The sequence below is a fragment of the Pteronotus mesoamericanus genome, unplaced genomic scaffold (assembly GCF_021234165.1).
Source record: "Pteronotus mesoamericanus isolate MK-2021 breed Mesoamerican mustached bat unplaced genomic scaffold, CSHL_Meso_final contig_182, whole genome shotgun sequence".
Taxonomy (NCBI): domain Eukaryota; kingdom Metazoa; phylum Chordata; class Mammalia; order Chiroptera; family Mormoopidae; genus Pteronotus; species Pteronotus mesoamericanus.
In genome coordinates this window covers 18,452,094-18,479,574 of record NW_026555078.1, presented here as the reverse complement: position 1 = coordinate 18,479,574, position 27,481 = coordinate 18,452,094, and the positions used below count along the sequence as shown (strand labels likewise).

The window sequence follows — 27,481 nt, the reverse complement described above, 5'->3', positions numbered from 1 at the left end:
ACACATGCTTAGCTGACCCTGGGATTGCACATATATGCATAGTAGACTAAAAAATGCCCTGTAGAGCCCTGGCTGGTGTGGCTCAGCTGGTTGGGCTTAAAACCCTGGATCGAAGAGCTGCTGGTTGGATTCCTGGTCAGGGCACATGCCTGGGTTATAGGTTCAGTCCCCAGTCAGGGTGCATGCAAGGGGCAACCAATCAGTATTTCTCTCTTACACATCAATGTTTCTCTCCCTCTCCTTCTTCCATTCCCCTCTCCCTAAAATCAATAAGTACGTTGGGTGAGGATTAAAAAAGAAAATAAAACTTGAGGTATACTTGAAAACAACCTGAATATTGCATGTGTTCCCTTAAACATACACAGATCCATCAACAGAGGAGGAAAGACTTATTGGTTTAGGTTGTTTGATGATACTTGACATTTATCATAAAAGCAAAATGGTTCTTTGTTGTCATGAAAGCCCTTGTACTCTTGGTTGAATCCAGGCTAAGAGGAAATTAAAACAGATTTCTTTTCTTCTTTAAGAGAGGTGTTAGGGTATACGCAGAAAGCATGGAACTTGAATACACAGCTGATCCTTGAACAGTGAGAGTTTGAACTGTGCTGGCCCATTTACATGGGTATTATTTTCAATTGACCCGTGCAGTTCAAACTCACATTGTTCAACTGTAAGCAAAAACCCTTCATTCTATCTGTTCTTGGTATAGATTAATGAATTTCTATTTTATAAAATGTATAAGTCATTATCATAATTATTTTGGTGCTCAAGTTGTCCCAGAGTTAGCCAGTAGGATCCCCTTCAGGCTGGCTTCTGTGTCCTTGTGATATGCATCATGACTTTTTGGGAAAAGGTCCTTAATTTCTAGCAAAAAAGACATTCCAGGATCATGTGGAATCAGATGATTCCTCCAAGGAGCCCAAATTCTCTTTTAGTGTGAATATTAGTTATCTATTAACGCATAACCAACTACCCAACATTTAGCAGCTTAAAACAACAAATAATTATCTGACACGGTTTCTTCCGAAGTTCAGGAATTTGGGAAAGGTTTAGCTAGGTAGTTCTGGGTCAGTTTCTCTCCGCTCCTGAGGTCACAATTAAGACACTCACTTACTGATTTTTTGGAATGAGAACTCATTCTGGGAAGAAAAGTCACGCTTGATTCAAGGAGTTCTCAGGCCCTAAAATCAAGAGAACCAAAAACTAATTTAATATTGCAGTTTCTGTTCTACTCTGAAAGATTGGTTCTTTTAAGATCTAGTTCTAGACTACTTTTATTTTATGCTATTATTTTTAGTCTGAGTATTTTCTTTTTCATCAGTTGGCTCAAGTTATTACAACAAAGGTTATTGAAGTACTGCTTGTACAAGACTAATAAAAGGGATAAGCTCTGGCCATAGGAATTTGCAAAATAGTATAATCCTACTTCTTTCCTGAAACTTTCTCAGAGAAGTTAAAATTTCAGACCTGGCTGGGTAGCTCAGTTAGACACTGTTGTCCTGATAAGCCAGGGTTCTGGGTTTGATTCCTGGTCTGGGCACATATAGGAGTCAACCAATGAATTAATGGATGAGTGGAACAACAAATCGATGTTTTTCTCTCTAAAATCAATAAAAATTTTTTAAAATGTAAAAACATTTTTAGAGGTGAAGCAACTAGGAGCTCCAATTTGTTTAATGATTCTACCCCATTGCTCACCATTCCAATCATCTTTCAGCCACTGAATACCACAATTTTTTGCTGTGCTATCAACTCTAATATGAATACAGTGTAAACAGCAACCTTTTTTCACCTGCCCTGGGGTTCCAAAGCCATCCTAGAAATAAATATGCCTTGCTCAACTCAGGTCAGCACAAAAGGAAGCAATTAATAGTTGATGAAATTGAGGAATCAGCTCACACTGGGTAATCCATCTTTGAGGAATTTGGGATGCTTGTGAAAGAAAAGGCAGCCTTGCTTTAAAGAACCGGGCAAGTGCCCTTGGCCAGCAGTCTTGCAGAGCCGGTTTTAATCACAGCCCTGCCCCCAAAGAGCTGAAAGGTGGATGGTCCAATCACATCGGCGGCTCCTCGAGTCTGTTTCCGCATCCATAAAATGATAGGTTGCCTTGACGGCGCCTCTTTCACTGCGATTTTCCAGTCCAAGGCACAGGGAGAAGTCCGCAAAACGAATAAAATTACTTCAAGGACTACTAGCAATGAACTCACTGGTCAAGGTTGAACGATTTGACTTGCTCTTTGGGTACAAGCAGTAGGTGCAGCCACAGAACACCAGTTCTGGTTAATTTATTAATACACTCCGCCCAGACATGTGACTGTCCTTTAAAGTTCTGCAACTTCCCCGCCTCTCACGGAAATACTAGGATCCAGGAATCGTGCCTAACTTCAAAAACCCGCCCCGTGGAGGATAGCGAGTGAAGAGCAAAGGTTTAGCCGTGCGCGTGCGTACTGAGGTCGGTGGGCCGGAAGGCACTTGCCGAGCCCCTCGCAGCCCTGCAAAACACGCGATATTTCCCCCGGGGCTCGGCGGCCTTGAGTGACGAGCGAAGGCGGTCGGACGCGGACTCTGGGGCTGGGGAACCTGTAGCTGGGTGGAACGACCCAGGTGAGGGAAGATCTAGGAGCCAGGGTGACCTCTAGGCTTCCTCCGGGAGCTACTGGTGTTACGCTTACGGCATTAGGGAATGCTGGAGAAGCCGAAGCGGGCTGTGTGTTGTTTTTGTTGTTTTTTTTAGGATTGTTGAGAGTAAGCAACCTCAGTATTGGACATATTTATTTAAGGGGCCTCTGAGACGTTCATTTAACACATTTTTTGAGCACCTACCGTGTGCCAGGCATAGAGGGTGGTCATAAATTTTTGAACAACGGATACAAATACTTTTATCCCCCTAGCGTTTGCAATCTGGGAAGTCAGCTTGAAATTCTGGGTAGATGCAAACTGTAATTTCCGTATGAGTGGTTGGTAATGGGAGCCATAGATTTCCACGCTTTATGAGAGTCATTTGTGGCAGAATAACTAATTGAACAAGATCAGGATAGAGACATGTTTTATTAAAAGATGATAGGAAGCTCATGGTATGTAAATGGTACGTGTTGTGTTTGAGTACAAGTTCCAGTAGTTGTGCGACCATGGGCAAGTTATGCCGTCTCTGTGCCTTCCTTTCCTCGTCTATAAAATGTGGACTCTGACAGTACCAATCTCATAGGGTTATTGGGTGTATGAGTTAAACGCAATAGTGATATAAAGCCCCTAGCCCACCCAGTTCCTGACACTTAGGAACAGTCAGGGAAGAGGTCCAGAGAACAAGATCCCACCTGATTAGAACAAGGACTTGTACTCTGCTCTTCCTAGTGCAGCATCCTTTCTCTTATACTAGGCTGCAAGGTATGCATTCACATAACATATTATTTTTTACCACACCAGAGTGATTTTTTTCAGCTGATCATTGATCTGGTATTATTTTTGAATATTGCTTAGCACTAATTAGAAACCCACTTAATATCATACCAGGGAAATACAGTTTGCTTAATGTCAGTTATAGAGACTCTTCTGGCTTTCAAAACACACACACTTGGGAAGACTTTAATACCACCACTTCTCCCTTCCTTTCATATCTAGAACTTGTTGTGTCATATATTTCATTGTAATTTTGTAACTAAATCAAGTTTTTTATATTTCAAATTTGTTGTTTGTTGTGCTACTGAGGGATATTATGTGATTATCCTACATTAGTTCATTGTAGTATTTGATGCTTAAAAACTTTCTAATTTAATAGGAGAAAACTTTAATGCTGTACTTTTCATGCTGATAAGCAATATTTTGACAAATCTACACTGTGCATATTTTAAAGAAATAAAGCAGACATTGAAAGTAATTAGAGAGAGGACAAATATGAAGTTTAATTGGGAAAGACTTCTTTGACTGAAACTTTACCCATCATGGTTCTTTAATAACCACTTAAAGGCAGTTATCTTTGGACCCAGCATCAATCTGGAAATTTTTGCTTTTCATTCTGTTCATAATTTATACATAATGTGAATCAAAAGAAAATTTCCTTTTAAAAATATATTTAGCTTTCTTTGCAAGACATGGACTGCTTGATGTGATGAAATAGGATGCACACAGCACCATTTTAAAAGATTCTTATGTAAAAATGGAACCTGCATCTAATCATGGCTCTAGATCTAACCACCAGTCAAAGGTAAGGGAGGAGATAAAAGAGTGAGGTAAATGATACCATGAGGAAGCAATCCAAGGACATTTCATAGACAAAGGAATGAAGAAAATATTTCTTCAACAATCAATGTCATGAACGAAAAAAGGAGGGGAGACTCAATGTAGTATTTGGACCTTAAATTTTGGTTCTAATGACCCAATTATAAAAAGACATCCCTGAGACAATCAGGGAATTTGAATATGCGCTAGGTATTAGGTAATGTTAAGGAATCACCTATACTATCGGTTTTGTTAGGTTAATGACATAGCATTAATGTTTAAAACAGTCTGTTATCAGAAATGCATAATTGAGGGATTTTTAGGTGAAATAGGATGATGTCTGGGTTTGTTTTTTTTTAAGATTTTATTTATTTTTGAGATGGGAAGGGAGGGAGAAACAGAGGGGGAGAAACAGAGGGAGAGTAACATCGATGTGTGAGAGATACATCGATTCGTTGCCCCTGGCACACCCCCAGCTGGGGACCCTGCCTCCCAGCCAGACATGTGCCCAGACTGGGAATTGAACCAATGACCCTTTAGTTCGTAGGCTGGCACTCAATCCACTAAGCCATACCAGCCAGAGCTGGGATTTATTTTAAGAGGAAGCTGAGAAATGCAGTCTTTTAGTTGGGCAACACTATGTTCATAAGGAGAGAATGGACATTTAGGGAAACTAGCCACTAATGTAATAACCAGTGAGATTATAAATATATACTTTGCAAAAAATAAAGAAGCAAATAGGATGCATATCCCTGTTCTTCATTGTGCTTTACAGGATGTTACCAACATCAGATGTTTAGGTCCTAATTAGGAGCAGAATTCTCTTATTGTAGAGGTTACCTACTGGAGAGTTGCGCATCACTGTATGGCTCTAGATGTAAAAACCCAGTTTGGGGATAATAATAATACTTAAGATTGTTAGATTAAATGAATATATTAAATATCACTAAATATTCAATTATTAAACATATTATATAGCACTCACAACAGTGTAACACTGTAACACTCACTAAGGTTTGTTCTTATTTTTACTGGTGGATAAAAAAAGCAGGGCGATTTCCCCAAAGTTGGGTAGTTCCAGTACTGGAACTTCATTTTGCTTCTTCCAGTAGCTCAAATTGTAAACCCAGAATAAACTGGTTCTTTACTTGTTTAGCTATTCTATGTTACAGAACTTCTTATAAGGTGAGAATTTAGAAACGCTTTTGATATATTACTTCCATAATCAGCAAACTCTTAAGAAATTTCCATTTTGATAAATGAGTAAGAGAATTTTGGAAAATTTGGTTATATCTCAAGCAGCTAGTGTTTATATTATGCTACCAGATAAACTGGCCAGCCCTGGAGGAATGTATCATACTGTTTTCTTTTAATCAAGCCGCAGTAGGAGGCTTAATCACGATGGTACGAAGATGAATGTGCTTGAATTATGAGGCCAAAAACAATCTGCCCCACTCAGTCATCAACAAACTTGTTCCTATTAAGTAAAAATTCTAATTAGACTTAGCCCTTCATATATTTGCTTCAGGAGGTAAATTCTGACGAGAGTTCATATCTTTTTTGGATCTAAATATGATTTTCCTTCTCTTTGTTCAGAAACACAAAGGTGGTTCTTTTTAAATTTTAAATTGTTTGATATTTCCAAACTTTCTTGTGATTTTAAATTTTTTCTATCAATAGGAATTACTCTATACAAAACCTTGTGAGATCCTTGTGCAAACAAGGTGATGATTGTACAAAGAGTGATTTTGAATTCCCGACCTGGTATGTATTTATCTGTGATGCATGAAAAGCTGTGGTCTTTGATCATTGGTAATGCAAATGGAGAAACCAAAGTATCCATACTCTGTCATGTGGCAAATTGAGGGAGGAAGATATTAACACGGGCAGAGATATTCAAAGAAATTCTTTAAACAATGTAATATTCCGTTTTTCCAGTGTTGACTTATCAAGGCCATTGGTTGAAAAAGTAAGGTTTTTTAGAATTGTTATACTATTTAAAAGGTTATTTTACAAATATGTGGCTTTTGTTTTTCTTTAGAGTATGTGACATTGATTCTTAACACTTGCTTTTTTTTGCTTTATGTGAAGAGCACAGACCTACGTCTCTACTGACCTCTAATCTGAGCCATAGAGGCAGGTATAGAAGTAACCTGAGAGGTTCGGGCTCCTGCTGCCTTGGTATTACTACCTGTCTGTCATGGGGCCCAGGAAGTCACTTAACCTTTTCTGACTTCAATTTTAGTAAAGTGAGCAGTTAGAGTAAAACCTTTGCATTCTATTCCCACTTTAGAAATGGGATGATTCAATGAATAGAAAGTTTTGCTTATATTCAATGTAACTGAATAAGTGTACACTTTCAGTGATGACATTTTTTGCTTACCGATTTTTCTTTTTTAAGAAACTGTTAACCTTTTAAAAAATTAGTTATTTAATTTTTTTTTTCTTAGAGAAAGAAACATCGATTTGTTGTTCCACTAATTTATGCACTCATTGATTGATTCTTGTATGTGCCCTGACTGGGGATCAAACCCGCAACCTTGGCATATGAGGAGGACGCTCCAACTAACTGAGCTACCTGGTCAGGGCTCCGGGTTTTCTTTTCATATTTCAAATTCCTAATTTTTAAGACTTTACTTAAAAAAAAAAAGAATTTATTTAAGTTTCTGTTTTCTTCTTAAAATGAAGAAGGAAAGTTTACCTATTTTCCTGGGCTGATATGTTTCTGCTACCTTATAACTTTTAATTTTTATGATATTTTAAAAAGCTGGCTATGATTTTTCACTTTTTGAACTCCTCCTAAGTTTTAAAACAGATGAGGTGGTTTACCTGTAGTCATCTTAAAAAAGAAATTTTAAATTTGACAGCAATATTTCAAAGGGTCTTTTTGGAAAAAATGATAAACAATTAAAACTGTTTGAAGAATTTATGTTGAGTTACAAAGAAATTACAAAGCAATATAGATTTATTCATGCCTAAGTTAAATGATAGTGCTCTGAATCCTAGAGTGGCCTTTTAAAGAATAATAAATAATTGTATAGGAAAGTGAGTTTTTTATTTGATATTTTTACCTAATATTTTAGGAAAAAATGGTAATCCAGTGGCAGAAAATTTCCGAGTAGAAGAAGTAAATTTACCAGATAATATCAATGAAGGACAAGTACAAGTCAGAACGCTCTATCTTTCTGTGGATCCTTACATGGTAAGAATCAGGATTTTGTGACTTGGTGAAAATTAATTTTATTTTTTATATTTATTATGTGGCATCTAAGTTTTGTTGTGCCATCTTCATGATTAATAAATATTTGAGCAGTTACATTTTTATACCTGTGAATTATAGATTGCCTTTTTTATTCACTAACATTATTAAGGAATGTTGTAGCAGGAAAGATTTTTAAATAATTTTTTAAATTGATTTGAGAGAGAGAGAAAGGGAGAGAGAGAGAAACATTGATTTGTTGCTCCACTTACTTATACATTCAGTGTTTGATTCTTGTATGTGCCCTGACAGAGGATCAAACCTGCAACCTTGGCATATTGGTACAAAGCTCTAACCAACTGAGCACCTGGCCAGGGCAAGGGAAATTTTCATAATAGTACAGCAGTATATATGGTTAGACAGGTTCTTCGGCTTGAAGACAGTAAATTGGGATTGGAGATTCTCTCAGACTGATCTAGGTTAAAAGGTCTTATTTATCAATGTATCTATAGGGGTTAGCGTGGTGCTTATTAAGTATTAATTAAAGGAAGGAAGAAAATCACTTCTCTCCCCATGTGGCCCTGCATCGTATGGTGTGCCACTCCATTTGGGAATTGTAAGTAATCACTTGGCTCCACTAGACTTTGTTCTTTTTTTAAAAAAAGAACATAAGCAACTAAAAAAAAAAAAGGGAATCTAATGGATATTAAATCATCGAAATTTTATATCATTCCAAATTCACAACTGATTTTAATCACCATGTGTATACAGTATTTTGCATGGTTATATTTAATGTGTATATGCTATTTTGATTTCAAACTTAAGTGACTTTATATACATATCTTCATATGCAAAACTAGTGGTAATATCAGTATATTGGTGGTCATATAACATTCTATTATGTTGACATTGTTTCCTTACCTATGGGGAATTACTTACTTTACTTTTTTCTCTTATCCTTGTTTAAGTCAGATGCTTGGTCTGGCTAGTATCCAATAGCTGCTGAACTAGCAGAAGCATAGCATATTCCCATAGAAATTTCTGCTTCAGTTTCCCATGTGCTCTTTTCTTCTGGTGAACTGAACTAGACCACCCTGCATCAAGCAGCCTTCCATCTTTTCTGTCTCCTGGACCACACTGTAGGCCTCTGCATCTTGGCATCATGAGAGAGGCAAGAGTGAGTCAAAGAAAGGAAGAGAAGTCTTCTCAGGAAGTCTTTAGCACTAGTCCCATGAGAGAGTGTGGCGCCATTGTGGCATTTTTGTCTTTGCAGTATAAAAAGAACATCCAGCTGAGGTGAGGGGTATGATGTAATGTTCAGTCTGATATTTTCCCTATTATTGTGCTATTGTGGGAAATTGAGCAGTTGGGAAGAGCTTAGAAATGCCTTGGGAATAGGTATTAGAAATGGAAGAGGAATTCAGAAGGGATGGTGGTAGAAAATTGTATAAAAAGTTTCATTTCTTTTTGTGTTATTTCCATTGGCAAGTGGAATTGTGAGGTTAAAAGAAATAAGTACCATAATGGTCAATGTTACTAGTTTGTTTTCTACAAAAAATGGACAGTATTATAATATTAGTAACAAGTAAGTATACCTAATTTACCACAATCCATTGGAACCATTGACACAGTAGTTTGTATTGTTTTTGCTAGCATAATGTATGGAATATTACTTAAATTTCTTTAATTATTTAAAAATTTTAACAGATGCCCTGGCTGGTGTGGCTCAATGGATTGAGTGCCAGCCTGTGAATTGAAGGGTCACTGGTTTGATTCCCAGTCAGGGCACATGCCTGGGTTGCAGGTCAAGTCCCCAGTAAGGGGTGCGCAAAAGGCAACCATGAATTGATGTTTCTCTCCCTCTCTCTCTCCTTCTCTTCCCCTCTCTCTAAAAATAAATAAAATCTTTAAAAAAAATTAAAAATTTAACAGCTTTATTGAAATACAATACACATATAAAAAAGATGTGGTACATTTACCCAATGGAATGCTATGTGGCTATAGAGAAAAAGGAACTCTTACCCTTTGCGACCATTTATTATGCTAAGCAAAATAAGTCAGTCAGGGAAAGACAAATACTGTATATTCTCATATGTGGAATCTAATGAACCAAATAAACTGATGAATGAAATAAAACCAGAGGCATGGATACATGGAACAAACAGACAGATTTTAGAGGGGTGAGAGGTCGGAGGAGACTGGAAGAAATTAGCCGAAGAACATATATGCACATATGCATAACCCATGGACATGGGGTAGAGGGCAGCTGGGTAGAAGGGGACAAAAGAGGGGAATGGGGACATCTGTAATAGTGCCAACAATTAAAAAAATTTAAAAAAATACACATACAATTCATGGTTTTTAGTCTATTAACAAAGTTGTGGAACTATCACCACAATCTAACTTTAGCAAATATTTAAATTCTTTTTTAATTGTACTTCTTTACTTGTTAGAAAGGGGATACAATTTTTTCAGAATAAAAATAACTGAAAGAAAGATAGAAATTAAGATAAATTTTGTTTGGCTAACACATTACTTAACATCACTTATTATATATCTTTTAGTCGCTGGGTAAATTAGTAAACTGGTTCAATGTTATTAGAATGATCCCTAATCCATGTTTTCTTTTTTTAGCGTTGTAAAATGAATGAAGACACTGAAACTGATTATTTAGCACCTTGGCAGCTATCTCAAGTGGTTGACGGTGGAGGTATTGGTATTATAGAAGAAAGCAAACACGCACATTTTACTAAAGGCGATTTTGTGACTTCTTTCTATTGGCCCTGGCAAACCAAGGCTATTCTGGATGGAAATAGCCTAGAAAAGGTGATGTATTAATATAAACTATATGATTTTTCTCCCCTTGTAATTCTCATTTTGTGCCTTTGGCTTTCAATTCTTTTTGTTATCAAGGAAAAAAAAATAAAAACATACATTTTCTTTTAGATAGCTGTAAAAATGTGGAAAGAATTTGTTGCTTTTCCACTATTGCCTATAACTTATATGACATTTCTTAGATTATCAATGAATGGCTTTTTTTCCATAGTTAATTTAATTTTCAAATTTTACATACATATAATAAAACCTGAGCTATAAGCATCAAAAAAATATTTCATACTAAGAAACAGAGGCCCCTTATAGTTATATGCTTTAAAAGTTTCCTGAGAAATTGACACTTTAGAAATTTCCTTTGGTTTGTGCTTGCAAATCCATCTTGTACCAGGAATCCTGAATTTGGTTTCTGTTATGTTGAACCATGTGAAATTACCAATATTTGTCTTTTTTGACCTTTAAAAACTGGCAGCTTCATGTACAGGGTGGGGCAAGAGTAGATTTACAGTTGCAAGGATGAAAAATAATGCAATAATAAATAATAATACAATAATAAACTGTGTTTTCTTTACTCACAACTGTAAACCTATTTTGCCCCACCCTGTAATTCAACCTAATATATGTCATCAAGGAAGTTACTGCATCGCTGAACTTCAGTTTCCTAATGTGCAAAATGAAAATAATAGCTATTTTACACATTAATGTGAAAATTAAGTGCTATGACAAATGTGACTTAGGTTTTGTAAAAAGATTTGTAAAATTGTTGTATTTTTTATTTTTACAACTTTTTATAATCAGTTAAAAATAGCTGTTAGTATACAAATGGCATGAGACATTATGCAGTCACTTGTCAGCTTAATGGTACTAGTAAAATATATTTAATTAAAAATTTCTCCCTGGCTGGTGTGGCTCAGTGGATTGAGTGCCGGCCTGTGGACCAAAGGGTCGCTGATTTAATTTCCAGTCAAGCACTTGCCTGGGTTGCCAGCCGGTCCCCGGATGAGGGTGTGAGAGAGGCAGCCACACATTGATGTTTCTCTCCCTCTCTTTCTCCTCCCCTCCCCCTCTGTAATAATAAATAAATAAAATCTTTTAAAAAAAGAAAGAAATTTCTCAGCAGGAAGTGAAAATGAAGTATTCAGCAGTTTCTGGTTTCCCCTATCATTGTGTTATCATGGGAAATGGAGCAGTTAGAGAGAACTTAAAATGCTTTGGGAATAAGAATTAGAAATGAGGAAAGTGGGTTCAAAAGGGATGGAGAAATGATATTTGCTGAACATAAACTTAACTCACACTGTTTTTATACTGGCTTTAATAATAAATAACTATTACCTACATGAAATATTTCTGCATACTGTAGACCTTTCTGTATATTATAGATTTAATATCTCCATTGTGCTTATCCACACACCAAATTTAACTGATAGCCATTTAAAACTGCTTAATACAAACTGCCATTTTATTTCTTTGTGGCAGTTCAACTTCAAATCAAACTAAGGTAATAAATCTTGACTACTTTCAGTGGTTTATTAAATTTTTTCTGAAATTTTTTGTTTTTGTTTTTGTTTTAGAGAGAGGGGAAGGGAGGAAGAAAGAGAGGGAGAGAAACATCAATGTGAGAGAAAAAATCGATCAATTGCCTTTCATACACACCCCGACTAGAGACCTAATCCAAAACCCAGTCATGTGCCCTGACCAGGAATCAAACAGGCGACCTTTTGGTTTGCGGGACCACGCTTCAAGCAACTGAGCCACACTGGCCAGGACTGAAAACTTTTTTAAAAATATATTTTATTGATGATGGTATCACAGTTGTCCCAACTTTTTCTTCTTTGCCCACCTCTGTCCGGTACCACCCTTCCTTCCAGCAATCCCCTCCTCTTAGTTCATGTCTGTGGGTTGTGCATTTAAGTTCTTTGGCTTCTCCATTTCCTATACTATTCTTAACATACCCCTGTCTATTTTGTACCTACCAATTATGCTTCTTAATCCCTGCACCTTTGTCCCATTTTTACCTTTCCTCCTCCCAGTAGATAACCCTCCAGATGATCTCCATATCTATAATTCTGTTCCTGTTCTGGTTGTTTGCTTAGTTGTTTTTTTGGATTCAGTTGTTGATAGTTGGGAATTTGTTGTCCTTTTAATGTTCATAGTTTTGATCTTCTTTTTCTTAAATAAGTCCCTTTAACATTTCATGTAATGTTATGATGATAACATCATAACATGTGATGATGAACTCCTTTAGCTTTACCTTGTCTGGGAAGCACTTTATCTGCCCTTCCATTCTAAGTGTTAGCTTTGCTGGATAGAGTAATTCTAGTTGTAGGTCTTTGCTTTTTATTACTTTTAGTACTTCTTGCCAGTCCCTTCTTGCCTACAAATTTTCTTTTGAGAAATCAGGTGGTAGTCTTATGGCAACTCCTTTGTAGGTACTCTCTGCTTTTCTCTTGCTGCTTTTAAGATTCTCTCTTTATCTTTAACTTTTGGCATTTTAATTATGATATGTCTTGTTGTGGTCCTCTTTGAGTCCATTTTGTTTGGGACTCTCTGTGCTTCCTGGATTTGTATGTCTACGTCCTTCACCAAATTAGGGAAGTTTCCTTTCATTATCTTTTCAAATGTTTTCAGTTTCTTGTTCTTCCTCTTCTCCTCTGGTATCCTTATGATTCAGGTGTTGGTATGTTTGGAGATGTCCCAGAGGGTCTTTGTACTTGTTTTTTTTTTCTCTATTGTTTTTTTCCTTCTTACTATTCTAGTTGAATGCTTATTTCTTCTTTATGTTCCAAATAGTTGATTTGAATCCTGGCTTACTTCCGTTCACTGTTGGTTCCCTGTAGATTTTTATTTCACTTAGTGTAGCCCTCATTTCCTCCCTTATGTTGTTGCCATACTCAATGAGTTCTTTGAGCATCCTGATCACAAGTGTTTTGAACTCTGCATCTGATAGGTTGGTTATCTCCATTTCATTTAGTTCTCTTTCTGGGGTTTTGTTCTGTTCTTTCATTTAGGCCATATTTCTTTGTCTCCTCAATTTGGCAGCTTCCCTGTGTTTGTTTTCTGTGTACTAGGTAGAGCTGCTTTGACTTCCTGTCTTAATAATGTGGCCTATTGTAAAAAAGGCATCCGTGAATTGTATGGGGTAGAGCCTTACGTCATCACCAGGATGGGGCAAACTGCTTTACTGCTTTGTGGCTCTGTGTCGGGGGAGGGCTCGGAGAGGGGACAATGCCACTGCCCAGCTTCTGGAGGTTTGCCGGGCAGTCGCACCATTTCCAGTCACTTCATCCACTTCCTGTATGTGACTGGTGCCCTTCCAGCTGTTGCCCTGGTGGTGAATCCCAGAGTGAGTGGATTTGTGTACGTTCTAAGTCTGTGAAGGCCTATTAAACTAACTCTCCTGAAAATCTGGCAGTTTCTTCCGCCTCCCCAATCCCCACTGGTTTTTATAGCCAGAAATTTTGGGGTTATCTTCTCAGTGCTGGAACCCTGGGCTGTGCCGTCTCGCCTGGGGCTGGGATCACTTGCTCTCAAGGTATCCCTCGCTCCCAAGGTATCCCTCCTGACATTTATGCACCATATGTGAATGTAGGGTCATCCATTCTGCAGCCGCCAACTCTCCTTGCCACACCAGTGTCTCCGTGCCTCTCCACCTGTCTCCGAGACTCCACCCCTTCTACTGTCTAGATGAATGTGTCTTCTTTAAACCCTTGGTCAGACTTCCATGCAGCTCGATTTTCTGACAGTTCTGGATGTTACTTGTTTTGAGATCTAGTTGTATTTCTGTGATGGCAAGGGGGCGAAGCATGTCTATGTATGCCTCCATCTTGACCCAAAGTCCTGAAAATTTTTAATTCCTTAAAAATTATTATAAAACCTTTATGGTAGGGAGTCTTTATATATCACTTTTTCCATTCTCCCCTATTTGACAGATAAAGAAGTCAGACATAGAAAATGTAAGAGGAGTATAATTAATTATTGATAGGTCCTGATAAACATATAAATGTAAAATGATAAAAAGTTAAGAGAGACTTCATTTTATTCTGTAATTAAACTAGAATAAATTGTATCACACCTTCCTTACATTTTTATGATACAGTTTAAGCATCAGTAATGAGAACTGTTAGAGTTTCAGCTGATTTTTGTGTAAATATTTACTTTGGAACTGCTCAGAGATTTTAAAGCTTTCCAACTTTGCCTCATGTTTTCCTGTTAAGTCCTTCCTTTCTATTTTCTCACAGTTCTGGAGGCTAGAAGTCTGAGATGAAGGTGCTGGAACACTTGGTTTCTGGTGAACCCTCTCTCCCTGGTTTACAGATGGCTGCCTTCTTGCTGTGCCCTCATATGACACTTTGCCTTTTTTTTACCTGTACTGAGAAAGAGATCTCTGGTGTCTCTTCCTCTTCTTATAAAAACACAAACCCTATTGGATTAGAGCCCCACCCTTGTGACCTCATTTAGCTTTAATTATCTCCCTAAAGGCGCTACTCCAAATACAGAGGTAGGTTTACAGTTGTTCATATGGAAAATAATACAATAATTAATAAATAATAATACAAAAATAAACTCTTTTCTTTTGTGTAATCACAACTGTAAAGCTACTTTTGCCACCCCTGTATAGTCACATTAAGGGTTAGGTATCAACATATGAATTTTAGGAGTGTCGATGTAAGAAATGTCCAGACATGTAGAGAATTTGCGTAAGAATTTATTAGAGCCAAACTGATGACAACTGCTGTGAAGCAAGATTGCAAATGTTCTAGAAAAGAACAGCTTTACATTTTCTTTTATGTATTTTGAAATTAAGAAGTGAACATAATGAAGATTACATGAAAGAGTGAGAAAGCAAGGCAGTGGTTGGATTACAGGAAAGTTAACAATGTGTTCTCTTAAGGTTGGTTAGGCCTATTTCAAAGGAGTGTTAACCTAGATGGACAAGAACAATGGACTGGGCTTGCCTAAGGCAAAGATAAAACTTTTACTGAAGAAGTTACATGCATGGCGTGACTACTCACCATGACCTGTCCAGTTAGGTATTTATGAACAGATCACCCCGTGAAGTTACTTTCTGTCAAACTGCCTTTTTTATTTTGTCCACAGGAAGACATTCAGTCTATTCCAGGTTGTCTCTACCTTGTTGACTTAGAACAGGAATTCCTAATGTTATTTTTTAAAGGTACATATTTCATTTTAGGTAGACCCACAACTTGTGGATGGACACCTTTCATACTTTCTTGGAGCTATTGGTTTATGTGGTTTGACTTCCTTGATTGGAATACAGGAAAAAGGTCATATAACTGCTGGATCTAATCAGACAATGGTTGTTAGTGGGGCTGCTGGTGCCTGTGGATCCTTGGCCGGACAGGTAATAGTTTCTGAGAATTACTTGATTTTCTAAAGAAAGTAGTCAAAATTAAATATCTGGGTGCATGTATATAATTTAAAATATGAAATTGAAGAAATAATATTTTACACATTTCTTGTAGAATTTCTTATTACCTACTTAGACTCTCTTTGTAACAATATGAAAAATGTCGTAGATTTTTTAACTTGTTCTCTGTTCATCAAAAATAGACATGGGAAATGCTAGAACAATACAAGGAAGAAAATCAGAGTACCTGTGTGCAATTCATGAATTAAAAACAAACTTATATTGTAAAAAATAGAAATCTTAGAATAAAATAAAAGCACTTACCAGTTCTAGAAATACAGTACTACTATGATAGAATTTTATAAAGTGATTGTTTTTATGAATAATAACCTTTATAGTATAGAACCACTGAAGTAAAAAATTTATCGCAGTGATTTTAGTTATTCCTAGGCCTGAAAAGTAGTTTTTTAAATGTTTTAAAAATTAATTTATTGGAGTGACATTGGTTAATAACATATAAATGTTGGGTGTACGACTTTATAAAATGACATCTGTGTGCTCTATTCTGTGCTCACCACCTGGTCTAGTCTCCTTCTGTCACCATATACTGGACCCCCTTTACCCTCTTTGGCCACCCCTTACCTTCCTTTCCTTCAAGTCACCACCATTCTGTTGTCTGTATCCATGAGTTTTTTGTTTGTCCATTTGTTCCTTTTTGTTTTATACCCCACATATGAGTGAAAACATACAATTCTCCTTTGCTGCCTAACTTATTTCACTTAGCATAATACTTTCAAGATCCATCCACTGGAAAAGATTGAATTGCAAGTTAGTGATGTTTGGGGTCTGACTATTCCTTTTATGAAATCAGCTTTAAATTGTGAGACTTTAACATTCAAACTAAGTGTAATTGTATTCAATCTTCATGTTTTTAAGAATGGCATTATATCTGTTCTCAGTTTTTTTTTATTTCAAGTTACTTTTAGCTGAAAGCCCTGAAATCTAACCTAAATTGTGATGAACACTCTCCTATACTCGTAGTATCTTGTATTCTTTCACATTTTAAAATTTAAATGTGACTATAGAAAGTTGTTTAATTTTCACTTTCCCCTAGATTGGCCACTTGTTGGGCTGTTCCAGAGTGGTTGGAATTTGTGGAACACATGAGAAGTGCCTCCTTTTGACCTCAGTACTGGGCTTTGATGGTGCAATTAATTATAAAAAAGAGAATGTATCAGAACGGCTTCGTGAATTATGCCCAGCTGGCGTGGATATTTACTTTGACAATGTTGGCGGTGACATAAGTAATACAGTGATAAGTCAGGTTGTATGCTGATTTGTTTGTTATAAATTCGAATATTTTATTTTATTTGGCCTGATACATCTTTACCTGATACTGAGAGAAAAGAAAACTTTATGATTGTAGGGTTTATTGTGAAAAATAACATAATGATCAGTACTGTTAATTGAGTGATACAGAAGAACTTGCTTATATATCTTACTCCATTTGTTTGCAGATTTGCACTATAAGCAAGTTTAGTTCTTTGCTAGCAATATTATATTTTTTCACCTGCAGTTTATTTTTGTGAAAAATTACAGTTATATTGTTCAAGTGGTGAAGTTCTGACTCCTAATTCACCATCAGCTAAACTCACAGCCATTGTCTCTGACTTTGGGTAGAGAATGGATTTTCAAAGATTGCAGGTATTTACATATTTTTACTGATAATGTTATAAAATATAAACATCATCTGTTAACACTGCATTGTCCTTTACTACAGGCAAAATTGTTTGCAATTGAAGTTAAATTTAAATACAAAGAAATACTCTGCTACTACTACTACTAAAAGTAGCAACAACAATGATGATGACAACTAATGTAATTCTATTGCTGATTACCAAATTCTTATTTACCAATATATTCCTTTGGAGAGGACTTACTTTCTAGCATATTAAAACTTCTAAATACATTTATTGGTAAATCTTTAAAATGAAATAAATTGACACTAAAGGATTAAATACAGGGGTCAAGGAGACTTTCTTTGAGACAACCATAAAATGATGTACAGGACAAGCATATATCTTAGGGTATAACCATCATTTTTTTCTGAATAGATGAATCAGAACAGCCACATCATTCTGTGTGGTCAAATTTCTCAGTACAACAAAGATGTGCCTTATCCTCCACCACTACCTCCTGCTGTAGAAGCAATCCAGAAAGAAAGGAACATCACAAGGTGTGTTCTACCCCTTCCCGTTATTACCAGATTCAAGGGATTTAAAGATCATAGAAAGATAAAGATCAAAGATTCAAAGAAAATAATACAGGAAATGTATTATTTTTCATGTATAATTTTTCCTTATTAAATAAAACTTGAAAATATACAATTTAAGCTGGTTCAATGTTTAGGCTTTGGTTAACTAGCTCCTTGGCAGACAACTTTTAAAAAGTTGCATCTGTTCTATCAACCTTTTGGACGTGATAGAAACTCAAACACATTGTGGCTTAAGTGCAAAGGAAGTTTATTGGCTCATGTATCTGAGAAGTCCAATATTAGTACGGGACTGGCTGAGGTTTGACTAGATAAAGGGTTTGCATGGTAGCATCATGACTCAGTTTTTCTCTGCCTCTGGGCTGTGTGTTCTTCTGGGTTGGCTGTGCTCCCTCCAAGGTTCTCCTCGTCCAGCAGCAAGAGGATGACTGTTATTTGTAGTCTTATATTTTACCAGGTTAGCAATCCAAGCAAACAGAGAACAGTTCTCTCCTTGCAGTTTTATCAAGTCCCAAAGCTGATACTCTGTGGCTCACACTGGCTTGGCTTTCGCCATATAAAGGTGGGGAAAAGATGATACCCACAAAGTAAAATCACAGTGCTACTACCAAATGAGGTTGTAGATGCTGGGCAGACAAAACAATGGAAGTCCACTGTACTTTTACCTGCAACTACACCTAAAAGTGTATCTGGCCAGACTCTGTGTGATTAAGTCTTAATGTTTGAAAGATTAACAGATAGTAGAGTTCTGCAATGATTTCATTTCGGACTCTGATTCCCTCGTTGGTCTCTGATCATTATCCTTTTCTTTCCCATTATAGAGAAAGATTTACGGTGCTCAATTATAAGGACAAATTTGAGCCTAGTATTCTACAGCTGAGTCAGTGGTTTAAAGAAGGAAAACTAAAGGTAGAGCTTACTTCCGTTCTTAATTAATAGCACTCTCCCTGCTACTTGATATGTTTTTGTATTATCTGAATTTGTCATAGCAAATACACTGGTTTCATCATAAAAATTCGTACAAAAGGGAAGTGTACTGAATATTACAAAATAACTTTACTCCCAGGTGATATAATCTGATGGTTTAGAAAACCTTTCTTATTATTTCCTTTATCTAAAATTTTTTAACCTTTTACTTTACTTAGATTATATTGTAAGATCAGTAGATTCCCCCCCTTCAAATTTTAATATTTATTAACTTAACACATAGTTATGGAATGCTACTATGTGTTAGAAGCTGTGCTTTCTCAAATCTTATAAGCACCTCCTAGTACCCCTACCTCTTCACCACCATAATTCTTCCCTGCCCTCCCAGGACATTCTGATATATCTCTTAGTTGTTGGTTGAAAATCAGGGATTATTAATCTGGGATCCAGAGCCCGTGATCTAGTATGTTCTTAAAACTTGCAAATGATAGACAAAGTTGTGTGTATACGTACTTTTTTTTGGAAAAGAGGGTGTATTGCATAGATTGTTCTGTTAACCACTAAATGTTATACAAAGAGAAAATAGGATTATATTTTTTAAAAAATCAATGTATAGGAAACCTTTTTGGGCTACCTACATGAAATAAAGAATTTTTGTTTTGCCCTGGCCAAATGGCTCAATTGGTTAGAGTGCTGTCTCATAACCAAAAGGTCACTGGTCTGGTTTATTTCCTCCTCAGCGCACGTGCCTAAGATTCAAGTTCAATCCCCAGTCGCAAGGAGCAACTGAGTGACATCTGCCTGTCTGTCTCCTTCTCTCTCTCTCCTCCCCACCCCCTCTTTCGAATAAGAATAAAATAAACCTTAAAAAAGAAAGAATATCTATTTTTAGACAACAGGTGCCAAATAGTATTTATTGCTGCCTTTTGCAAACATGGTAACTAATAAGTAGAAATACTGACTTATTACTAAATACTAAATACTAAAGAACAGTACTAAATATAGCTATTTGGTTTACAGATCAAAGAAACTATAATAAATGGATTAGAAAACATGGGAGGTAAGATGAATGTAAATTTATTTATTATATATATGTGCTCAGCACAAATAATCTTTTTCTTTAGATTCTACTTCTCTGGTGTTTTTGCCTTTTTAAATCATTTCTTTCTTTCCTGTAAAACTTTCCTATAGTTTTCCTTAAATATCTCAATTAAACTCCATGGAAGTTCAATTTAGTGGTATTTAAGAGGTACTTTTTTACATTTCAAATCATAAAGTGTTTCTTTTCATAAACAACTTATGAAAAAAATTTAGCCTCTAGGTAACTTTTTCTGATTGAATGGTTCTAAGACATGGTAAGATTATACTGAGCAAATTTGCAATATTTAGATTTTTGGAGGGCTTTTTTTTGCCTAAATAGAGATTCCAACATTGTCTTTTGTTTGTTTTAAATGAAAAGGATTAAGCAAACTAATTTTTTTCTTTCCCAAAAATATTTAATGTATTTGGTTACTAAGTTTATCATACAGAAATATAAATTTCACTTATTTTTCTGGCATATCAGATGTATATTTTACTCAGTAAAACTATATGATTAGATTTCTGATATTTTAACTGTTACTTAAAAATTCATTTTGCTGACATTTTATCTTCATATTTATTTGCCTCTAGCCTTAAGACTCTGAAAACTATGAATGTTGACGTAGACACCAATTAAACATTCTAGTTTGGGTAAAAACAGTTATTTAAGATGCTAATTGGGTTTGTCCTATAACTTTGCCACTGTTTATGTGAAATTTCTTTTCATGACAGTTTTCTTCCATACTTAATATTAAAATCATTGAAGTGATTTTTCAAATTAATTGTGTGTCTGACCTACTGATAAACATGTATGATAGTGACATTTATGTTTTCAGGGAACCTAATTTTTTTTTTCTTTCCAGCTGCATTCCAGTCCATGATGACAGGAGGTAATACTGGAAAGCAGATAGTTTGCGTTTCAGAAGAAACCTCTCTGCCATCTCTATAAACATCTTCAATAAGAAAATACAGATTTCTTTTCATTTTTCACAAAGATTTTCAAAATACATTAAAAATCCTTGGAGTGCAGATAGCTTTTGATTTAAATATAGGTGATTATTTTCTTAGTTGCAAAACGAAATTTTTAGCTATACCTTCAATAGTATATATGTATTCTACATCCAACATATTATAATAATAGATTGAAGTCAACATGATCTATTTTTCTTTCTTTTGCTAAAACTATTAATATGATATTTTAATCATATTCTGAAACCACTGGAGATTTGATACAACTGTTTGTTAATGAATCATACAAACATTTTTAAAATTAATAACTTATTGAAAATGGAATTGTTGAGAATGCACTTAGTAGATATTTGTAGAACAAGAAATGTTTTACATAATTCTTGAACTGAAATTTGGCATAAGAAGAGAATTGGGATGGCCTTTCCATATTGTCAATGGAAAAGGGACTTAATCACAGGGTGTTTGGGTAAGTGTTTGGGGGAATTCAGAACTGTGGACAGTTTTTGGGATAGGAGAGCAGAGGCTTTTGTTGGGAGTAGTATGAGAAGATAAGTAGAGGTTGGTTACATTGATAGACTACATTTACTACAGAAGATCTATTTGTGTTATGCCAAATGGTTTACTGTATAGCCTAGAAACCCAAATATTTATTGATAAAAGCATATGTTTATTTTAGGATAGCAGTCATGTACTCTCAAATAGTTGTTAAGATTTCCAGGGCAAGTAGATACACACATCATTTGGGAGTTTTAGGTGATTAAAAAGACTGAGACAACAAAGACAGCTTCAGAAAATGTCAGGACTGAATGTGCAAATTAACAAATGGTTATAAACATGAATGTTCAAGACCTACTAATGTACTCTAAATAAGACAGTTGTGGAGGGTGGGAGAGATAGAGGAGGGTATGCAGGAATAAATGATGATGGAAGGAGACTTGAATTGGGGTGAACACACCATACAATGTACAGATGATGTGTTGTGGAATTGTGCACCCGAAACCTGTATAATTTTGTTAACCAGTGTCTGCCCAATACATTCAATAAAAAGGAAAAAAATAAAGCAGTGGTTCTCAAAAAAAAAAAAAAAGTTTGTTTTACTAATTGTAATCCACCCTTTAAAACAGTAAAATTGAGGGTAGTCTCCTGACTGTCTTGCTGGTTATGGTCATCTGCTTACAGACTGCAATATACCTTTGTTGGCAACATTTGTAGAAAGTAGATTTAAATTGTGTTAGTAATCAGTCATTCCAGTCGACTTCAGTGGCCTTCTCTTTCTTGTTTGATATACTTTTCCTGGACCATTTCATTTCCAGAGAGGGCTTCATCTCTGTATGTTGATAATCCCCAAATGTGTGTATTTAATTTTGACCTTTCTTACTTGAGCTTGGGACCATCTACCTCCAAGTAAATATCCACTAAGCAACTGAGATAAACTTTCTTTATCTAAAGAGGAATTATCTTCCCACGAGATGTGTTTCTCCTTTGTTTTTTAAATCAACATCATTTAGTCCTGTACTCAAACTGCTACTATTTCGCATTCATATGCCTCATCATCAAGGCTTGTTTTCAATCTTGAAAATGCCTTTCTTAGAAAACTACTTTTATTCTCACTGCCACTGTCTTCGCTGAGTTCCTGTTTCAGAAAGCAGCAGTGTCAAAAAATTAGTAATTTCAAGAAGTCAGTCAAACTCATAAAACTAACAAGTGTTAGCATCCAGCCTGGAAATGAAGAGTTCTAGCCCCAAGTCAGGACACCCGAAAGCTCTTTAAGTCCAAATATGTGGAACCCAGATTGTAGAGAGTTCATATTCCAAAAACAGTTCTACACTGGAGCCTCAAATCTTACCCTGTCCGGTATATAATGCAGAACTAGATTCTGCAAATTCCCTTCTCGGGCAGTGAAGCTTCGGGGTCCTCTTCATTTGAGAACTCTGGTAAATGTTTAAGTAGTGATCTTTTCTTTTTCACTCGCTTCCACTGTAGCGAGGACTTATCTCAGCTGACAGGAAAAACTACCCCATCCATTGCTGCAGAGAAGCAGTGACGTCACGGCTAGAATTAGCTGACCCCGTTTCTCTGGCTTCGCGGACCAAGGAGCCCAAAAGGCTGAGAAAGAATGAGTAGGAGGTGGGAGACCACCGCTCTTTCCGTCCGGGGGAGCGGAGCCCCGCGCCGCAAACCAGCGGAACACTGCACCTCGCAACCCCTACCCGGCGTGGAGGCGAGAAAGTGGGTGTGTGCGTGGGGGGCGGCCAAACTTCCTGTCCCGCGTTTGGGCTGCTTCCGGCAGGAGCCGGAAGACGCTGTGTGTGGACGGAATTCGGGACCGACTGGCGGACGGACGGCTGCCGGGGACGGGCAGGTGAGGTTCGGGGCTGGCCATACCACGCTTGCTAGGCCAGGTGGTCCCCGAAAGGGAGGGAGCCAGTACCGGCTCCTCGGGGGCTCGGACCGAGGTCGCCCCCGGAGAGGACAGGGAAACTGCCCCCCTTGGGCACCCTTGCGGGATCTGGCGGCCCCGGGAGCGGCCAGTCTGAAGCCTCAGGGCCTGGACCCGTCCCCTCGCGGGGTTTTGAGGCCGATGTTTCGGCTCCTTTGCTTGGTTTCTGGGGCCAGAGCGTGGGAACAAGACCGTCCTGAGAAAGCCGGAGTCAGCGAATCCCCTGGGCCGGGGCTCCCGGACTGCACTCGCAGCCGAGGCCTGCCCGCGGACCTTGGGGCCTTACACGAAGGCCGTTGTAATGGGGGAATATGTTGCCAAGGGGACTCTGCCCTGGATATTTCTTCCCAGAGCTACCGTCTCCTTTCATACACCCCCTTACTTTCTGGGTCTAGAAGAACTAAGGCTGCCTACTTGGAGGGGCTGGACTGCGGATTTCTGCTTCGCCTGCGGGGGTGTGGGCTGTGAGTGTTTAGAGCTTGTACGCATTTCGCAGGTTGAATTTATCCCGCGAAGTTTCTTCAGGTAGAAGAATTCAGTTAGTTTATTAAAGTTTATTTCACGTGCACACGAAGCTCTGAAATGCAGTTAGGCACTACTTGGAAACTAAGTATTATTAACCTGGGAAGAATTTGCACTTCTTTCTCACTTTGGCGAAAGGTCAACGCAGTATATTTGCAGAGAATAAAAGAAACATTTTGAAATAAAGCCGGGACCGTTTTGTTGGTAAGGAAGAAATTCCACTTTGTGTTATCTTAGTGTGGATAGAGTAAAGTCAACTAAACCGGTAGTCAGAAGATTTAGGTTTTAGTTTTTAAAGTGTATCTAAGTAGATGCCTAATTTTTTGATAACTTACTTTATCTCTAGGTGTTGGCGTTTTCCCCCCCTGTAAATTAAAGGGTTTACCTATTTATTCAGCAAATGTTTTCCTGTGTGTTTACTTTGTACACAGCATTGTCCTGCGTGAATAAATTCAAACCTAATCAGTGAGAAAAATTTCCATGTTGTGAAAACAGCAAGGTAAAGACAGATTTGTTTTGACTGGAGGGAAAGGATCAGAGATGACATTAGACTGGGATTTTAAAGGCTGGAAAGGCTTTCACAAGATCAGAGCTAGATTGGGGTATTTACTACTGGTTGAAGAACTACCCCAAGCAAAAGCCCTTGAGCACTGACAAAGATTAGTGTGTCCATTTAATAGCTAGCCCGGTGTGGGCTGAAGTAAAAAGTTTGTGAAGGAGTATAGTGGATGCTGGAACTGGAACAGCGTTTGAGGACATGTAGAATATTTGAAATGCTTTGCTTAGGAATTTGTCATACTGAGGCACTGAACTTTGAGTGATGTTAGTAAGCATTTCTGTGTTTTGGAAAGGTAACTCAATTGGCTGTGTAAAAGATGGATTGGAAATGGAAATTTTAAGGGCTGGGTGACCAGTTAGAAACCTATTTTAATAGAGTAGTTAAAAGATAATGAGAAACCTAAACAGGACAGTACAATAGGAATAAATTTGGGGTACTTAGAACCACTGGGATTATTTAAATAGAGAAGATGAGAGAGATTGTTAAAGACCTAGAATTTGTAGCTGAGTGGGAGGAAGATTGGGCAATAGGAAGAAGAACAGGTTTGTTAGGGGAGAAGATAATCTGGATTTTGGACATTGTTACATTTGCGTTACTGTTGGATATCAATGTGGAGATAGTAGCAAGCAGTTAGAAATGGAAGTTTGAAGTTCATGGGAGAGGTCAGGAATAAAGACAAAAATCTGAGTATAATTTGCAGTGTCATTCATTTATTATACAGGTATTTATTCAGTGCTTACTAGGTCCTTTAAGCTTGTAGTGAAGATGAATTTAGAGCTTCACAGTATCAGAAATGAGCCCTGGCTGGTGTGGCTCAGTGGATTGGGCACCTGCCTGAGAACCAAAGGGTTGCTGGTTCAATTCCCTCTCAAGGCATGTGCTTGGGTTGCGGGCCAGGTCCCCTGTAGGGGGGCGCATTAGAGGCAACCATACATTGATGTTTCTCTCTCTTCTTTCCCTTCTCTCTAAAAATAAATAAATAAAATCTAAAAAAAGAAAAAGGAAATGACTCTAGGAGACCTAAATTCCTTATGAATTACATAAAGTACTGTGCCAGGCACTGTGCTAGATGCTGGGAGATACAGTATTGGAACAAGACTAGTTCTTTCCCTTGTTTATGGAGCTAACAATTTAGGGGTAGCCAGACAAAAAATATTGTATAAAGCCAAATGAAAGAATTAGAAATTGCGATTAGTGGAGACAGTAGAGGGAGAAAATAAAGGTGGGAGTATGGAGAACCTTCTTTGGATAAGGTGCTAGGAAAGCCTTTCTAAATGAGTTAGCAGTTAAACTAAACTCTGAAGGATTAAAACACACAAAAGAGCTAACGAATTGAAGAGGAGGGTAAAGCATTCCTCGGTAGAGGAAAATGTTATGTACAAACCCCTAATATAAGAAAGAGTTTAATGTGTTCAAGGAGCTAAGGGAGATTGATCTGGCTGGAGCTCGGGAAGCAAGTAGAGGAGGGTGACTCCAAAGTGTGGTTGGAGAGGCAGGAATATCTCACATGAGTTCTTACAGGCCAGAAAAAGGAGTTTGGATTTTGTCTAGACACATTGAAAAGCCTAGAGGAGAGTTTCAAACAGGGAAGTATACGTAATAGGATTCACATTTTAAAACATTTACTGCTGTGGAGAGACTAGAATGGATAGTGGCAAGAGTAGAAGCAGGGAGATCAGTTATGAGGCAGTTTCTTGCCCTAACAGTGCTTCAGGGCAAGAGTTGATGGTGGTCTGGAGTAGGGTGGTGGCCATAGAAATAGAAGTAGGTGGATTTGCTATATTTTTTCTTCTGGAGATAAAATCAATAAGCCTTGCAATTGAATTGAGTATTGGGAGCAAAGGTAGAAAGTAATAAAAGTTTCTCCTAAATGAGGTGAATGGTGGTCCTTGAGAAGAGGTTTGTGGTCAGAGGGGCTGGCAGGAAATGGTGGGAGAGAGGCTTGGGGGAGAATTTGTTTTGGATATGTTAAAATTGAGATATCAAATTAAAATGTAAGAGATGTCAAGTAAGCAATTGTATATACAAGTCTGCAGCTCAGAGGAGATATCTGGATTACAAATTACAATTTTGGAGACCATATTTAAAGCCAAGGTACTAGATAAATTCACTGGAGGGAGAGAGCATAGCAAGAAAAGAGGACTTGAAGAATAACCTGAGAAATACGAACATTTAGGAGCTAAGTGGAGGAGGAGTATTGGAGTTTTCAAAGGAGATGGAAGAAATGGCCAATAAGGTAGCAGTGAAATAAGGAACATGTATTTTGGAAGCAGAGTAGCATTTGAGGAAGGAGGCAATGCTTCTGAGAGACAATGCCAGTTATGCCTCTTTGGCTGCAAGTGACCAATTTACTTTAGAAGAGAAATTTATAACAAGGATGGGGGCAGGTCACAGGACCGAAGAAAATTTTGAAGGCCCCGCCTGGCTTTATAAAGGACAGGAATATGAGCAGCCCCAGGGGAGGCTGCTAACGCATTACTGGAAGGAATGGTCTGCTGCAGCATTTTTCAGTCCTTAGTTACTTATTTGAGGATTCGCATTCTGAGGGAAAGTGTCTGATTTGTTCAGCATGGGTCAAGTCTCCAATAGCTGGCCAGGGTAGAAAAGCACATCTTAGTCTACGGTTCCGCCAAGAATGTAATCAATATGTGAGGGGTCGATCCCCAAATAAAATGTGGGTCCTGTCACCCAGGCAGAGAAAATGAATGTAGGACAGTCAAAAACAACCGTTGTCCATTGCAAAGGTCAATAAAGGTGAGGACAGCAAAGTGTCCATTGGATTTGGTAACATGAAGATAATGAGTAATCTTTACAAGAGAGGTTTTGGTGAATTGATGGGGTAGATTGTAATTGGAGATGAGAAAGTGGAAACAATTCTCTTGATGAAACTTGGCTTATAGAGAATTAGGGTTGTAGAGGATTAGGTGACTGAAGTAAAATTCAGGGCCGTGGGAACAGAACATACAGATCTTGGGAAGAGAAGGGTGGAGGCCCAAGGTGAAGCCTACAGTTTCTAAGACTCACTCTGGCTTTACAATTCTACATTCCAAATTTCTTTTTGCTGGTACCTGTTACTACTTCATCATTAGAATTTAATT

At 37.4% G+C, this 27,481-nt stretch overlaps 2 protein-coding genes across 8 annotated transcripts in view; both read left to right on the top strand.

Moving 5' to 3' along the window:
* Nucleotides 1-2,362: 2,362 nt before the first annotated feature.
* On the top strand, nt 2,363-21,941 carry PTGR2 (prostaglandin reductase 2). 2 transcript variants are annotated; one of them, XM_054567295.1, is made up of 10 exons: nt 2,363-2,452; nt 5,896-5,979; nt 7,299-7,417; nt 10,049-10,240; nt 15,438-15,608; nt 16,729-16,938; nt 17,729-17,850; nt 18,708-18,795; nt 19,834-19,873; nt 20,757-21,941. In XM_054567295.1, exons 2-10 carry the CDS (start codon nt 5,943-5,945, stop codon nt 20,840-20,842), a joined length of 1,065 nt encoding a protein of 354 aa, XP_054423270.1. In that variant the 5' UTR covers nt 2,363-2,452; nt 5,896-5,942; the 3' UTR covers nt 20,843-21,941. The 2 variants fall into 2 exon arrangements, with proteins under 2 accessions (XP_054423270.1, XP_054423268.1); XM_054567293.1 differs by lacking the exon at nt 2,363-2,452 and adding an exon at nt 2,461-2,604.
* Nucleotides 21,942-23,160: 1,219 nt separating this feature from the next.
* ZNF410 (zinc finger protein 410) overlaps nt 23,161-27,481 on the top strand; it is a 34,897-nt gene continuing 30,576 nt past the window's right edge. For all 6 annotated transcript variants that reach the window (XR_008528627.1, XM_054567292.1, XM_054567290.1 and 3 more), the window contains exon 1: nt 23,161-23,224. The gene's annotated coding sequence lies outside the window, so the exon portion shown is untranslated. The remainder of the gene's footprint in view (nt 23,225-27,481) is intronic.

Coding starts and splice junctions, on each gene's coding strand:
- PTGR2 (XM_054567295.1), top strand. CDS start 5,943: ATGATTGTACAAAGAGTGATTTTGAATTCCCGACCTG. Junction 16,939..17,728: donor GTAATACAGTGATAAGTCAG/GTTGTATGCTGA, acceptor TTTTCTGAATAG/ATGAATCAGAACAGCCACAT. Junction 17,851..18,707: donor AAAGAAAGGAACATCACAAG/GTGTGTTCTACC, acceptor TTCCCATTATAG/AGAAAGATTTACGGTGCTCA.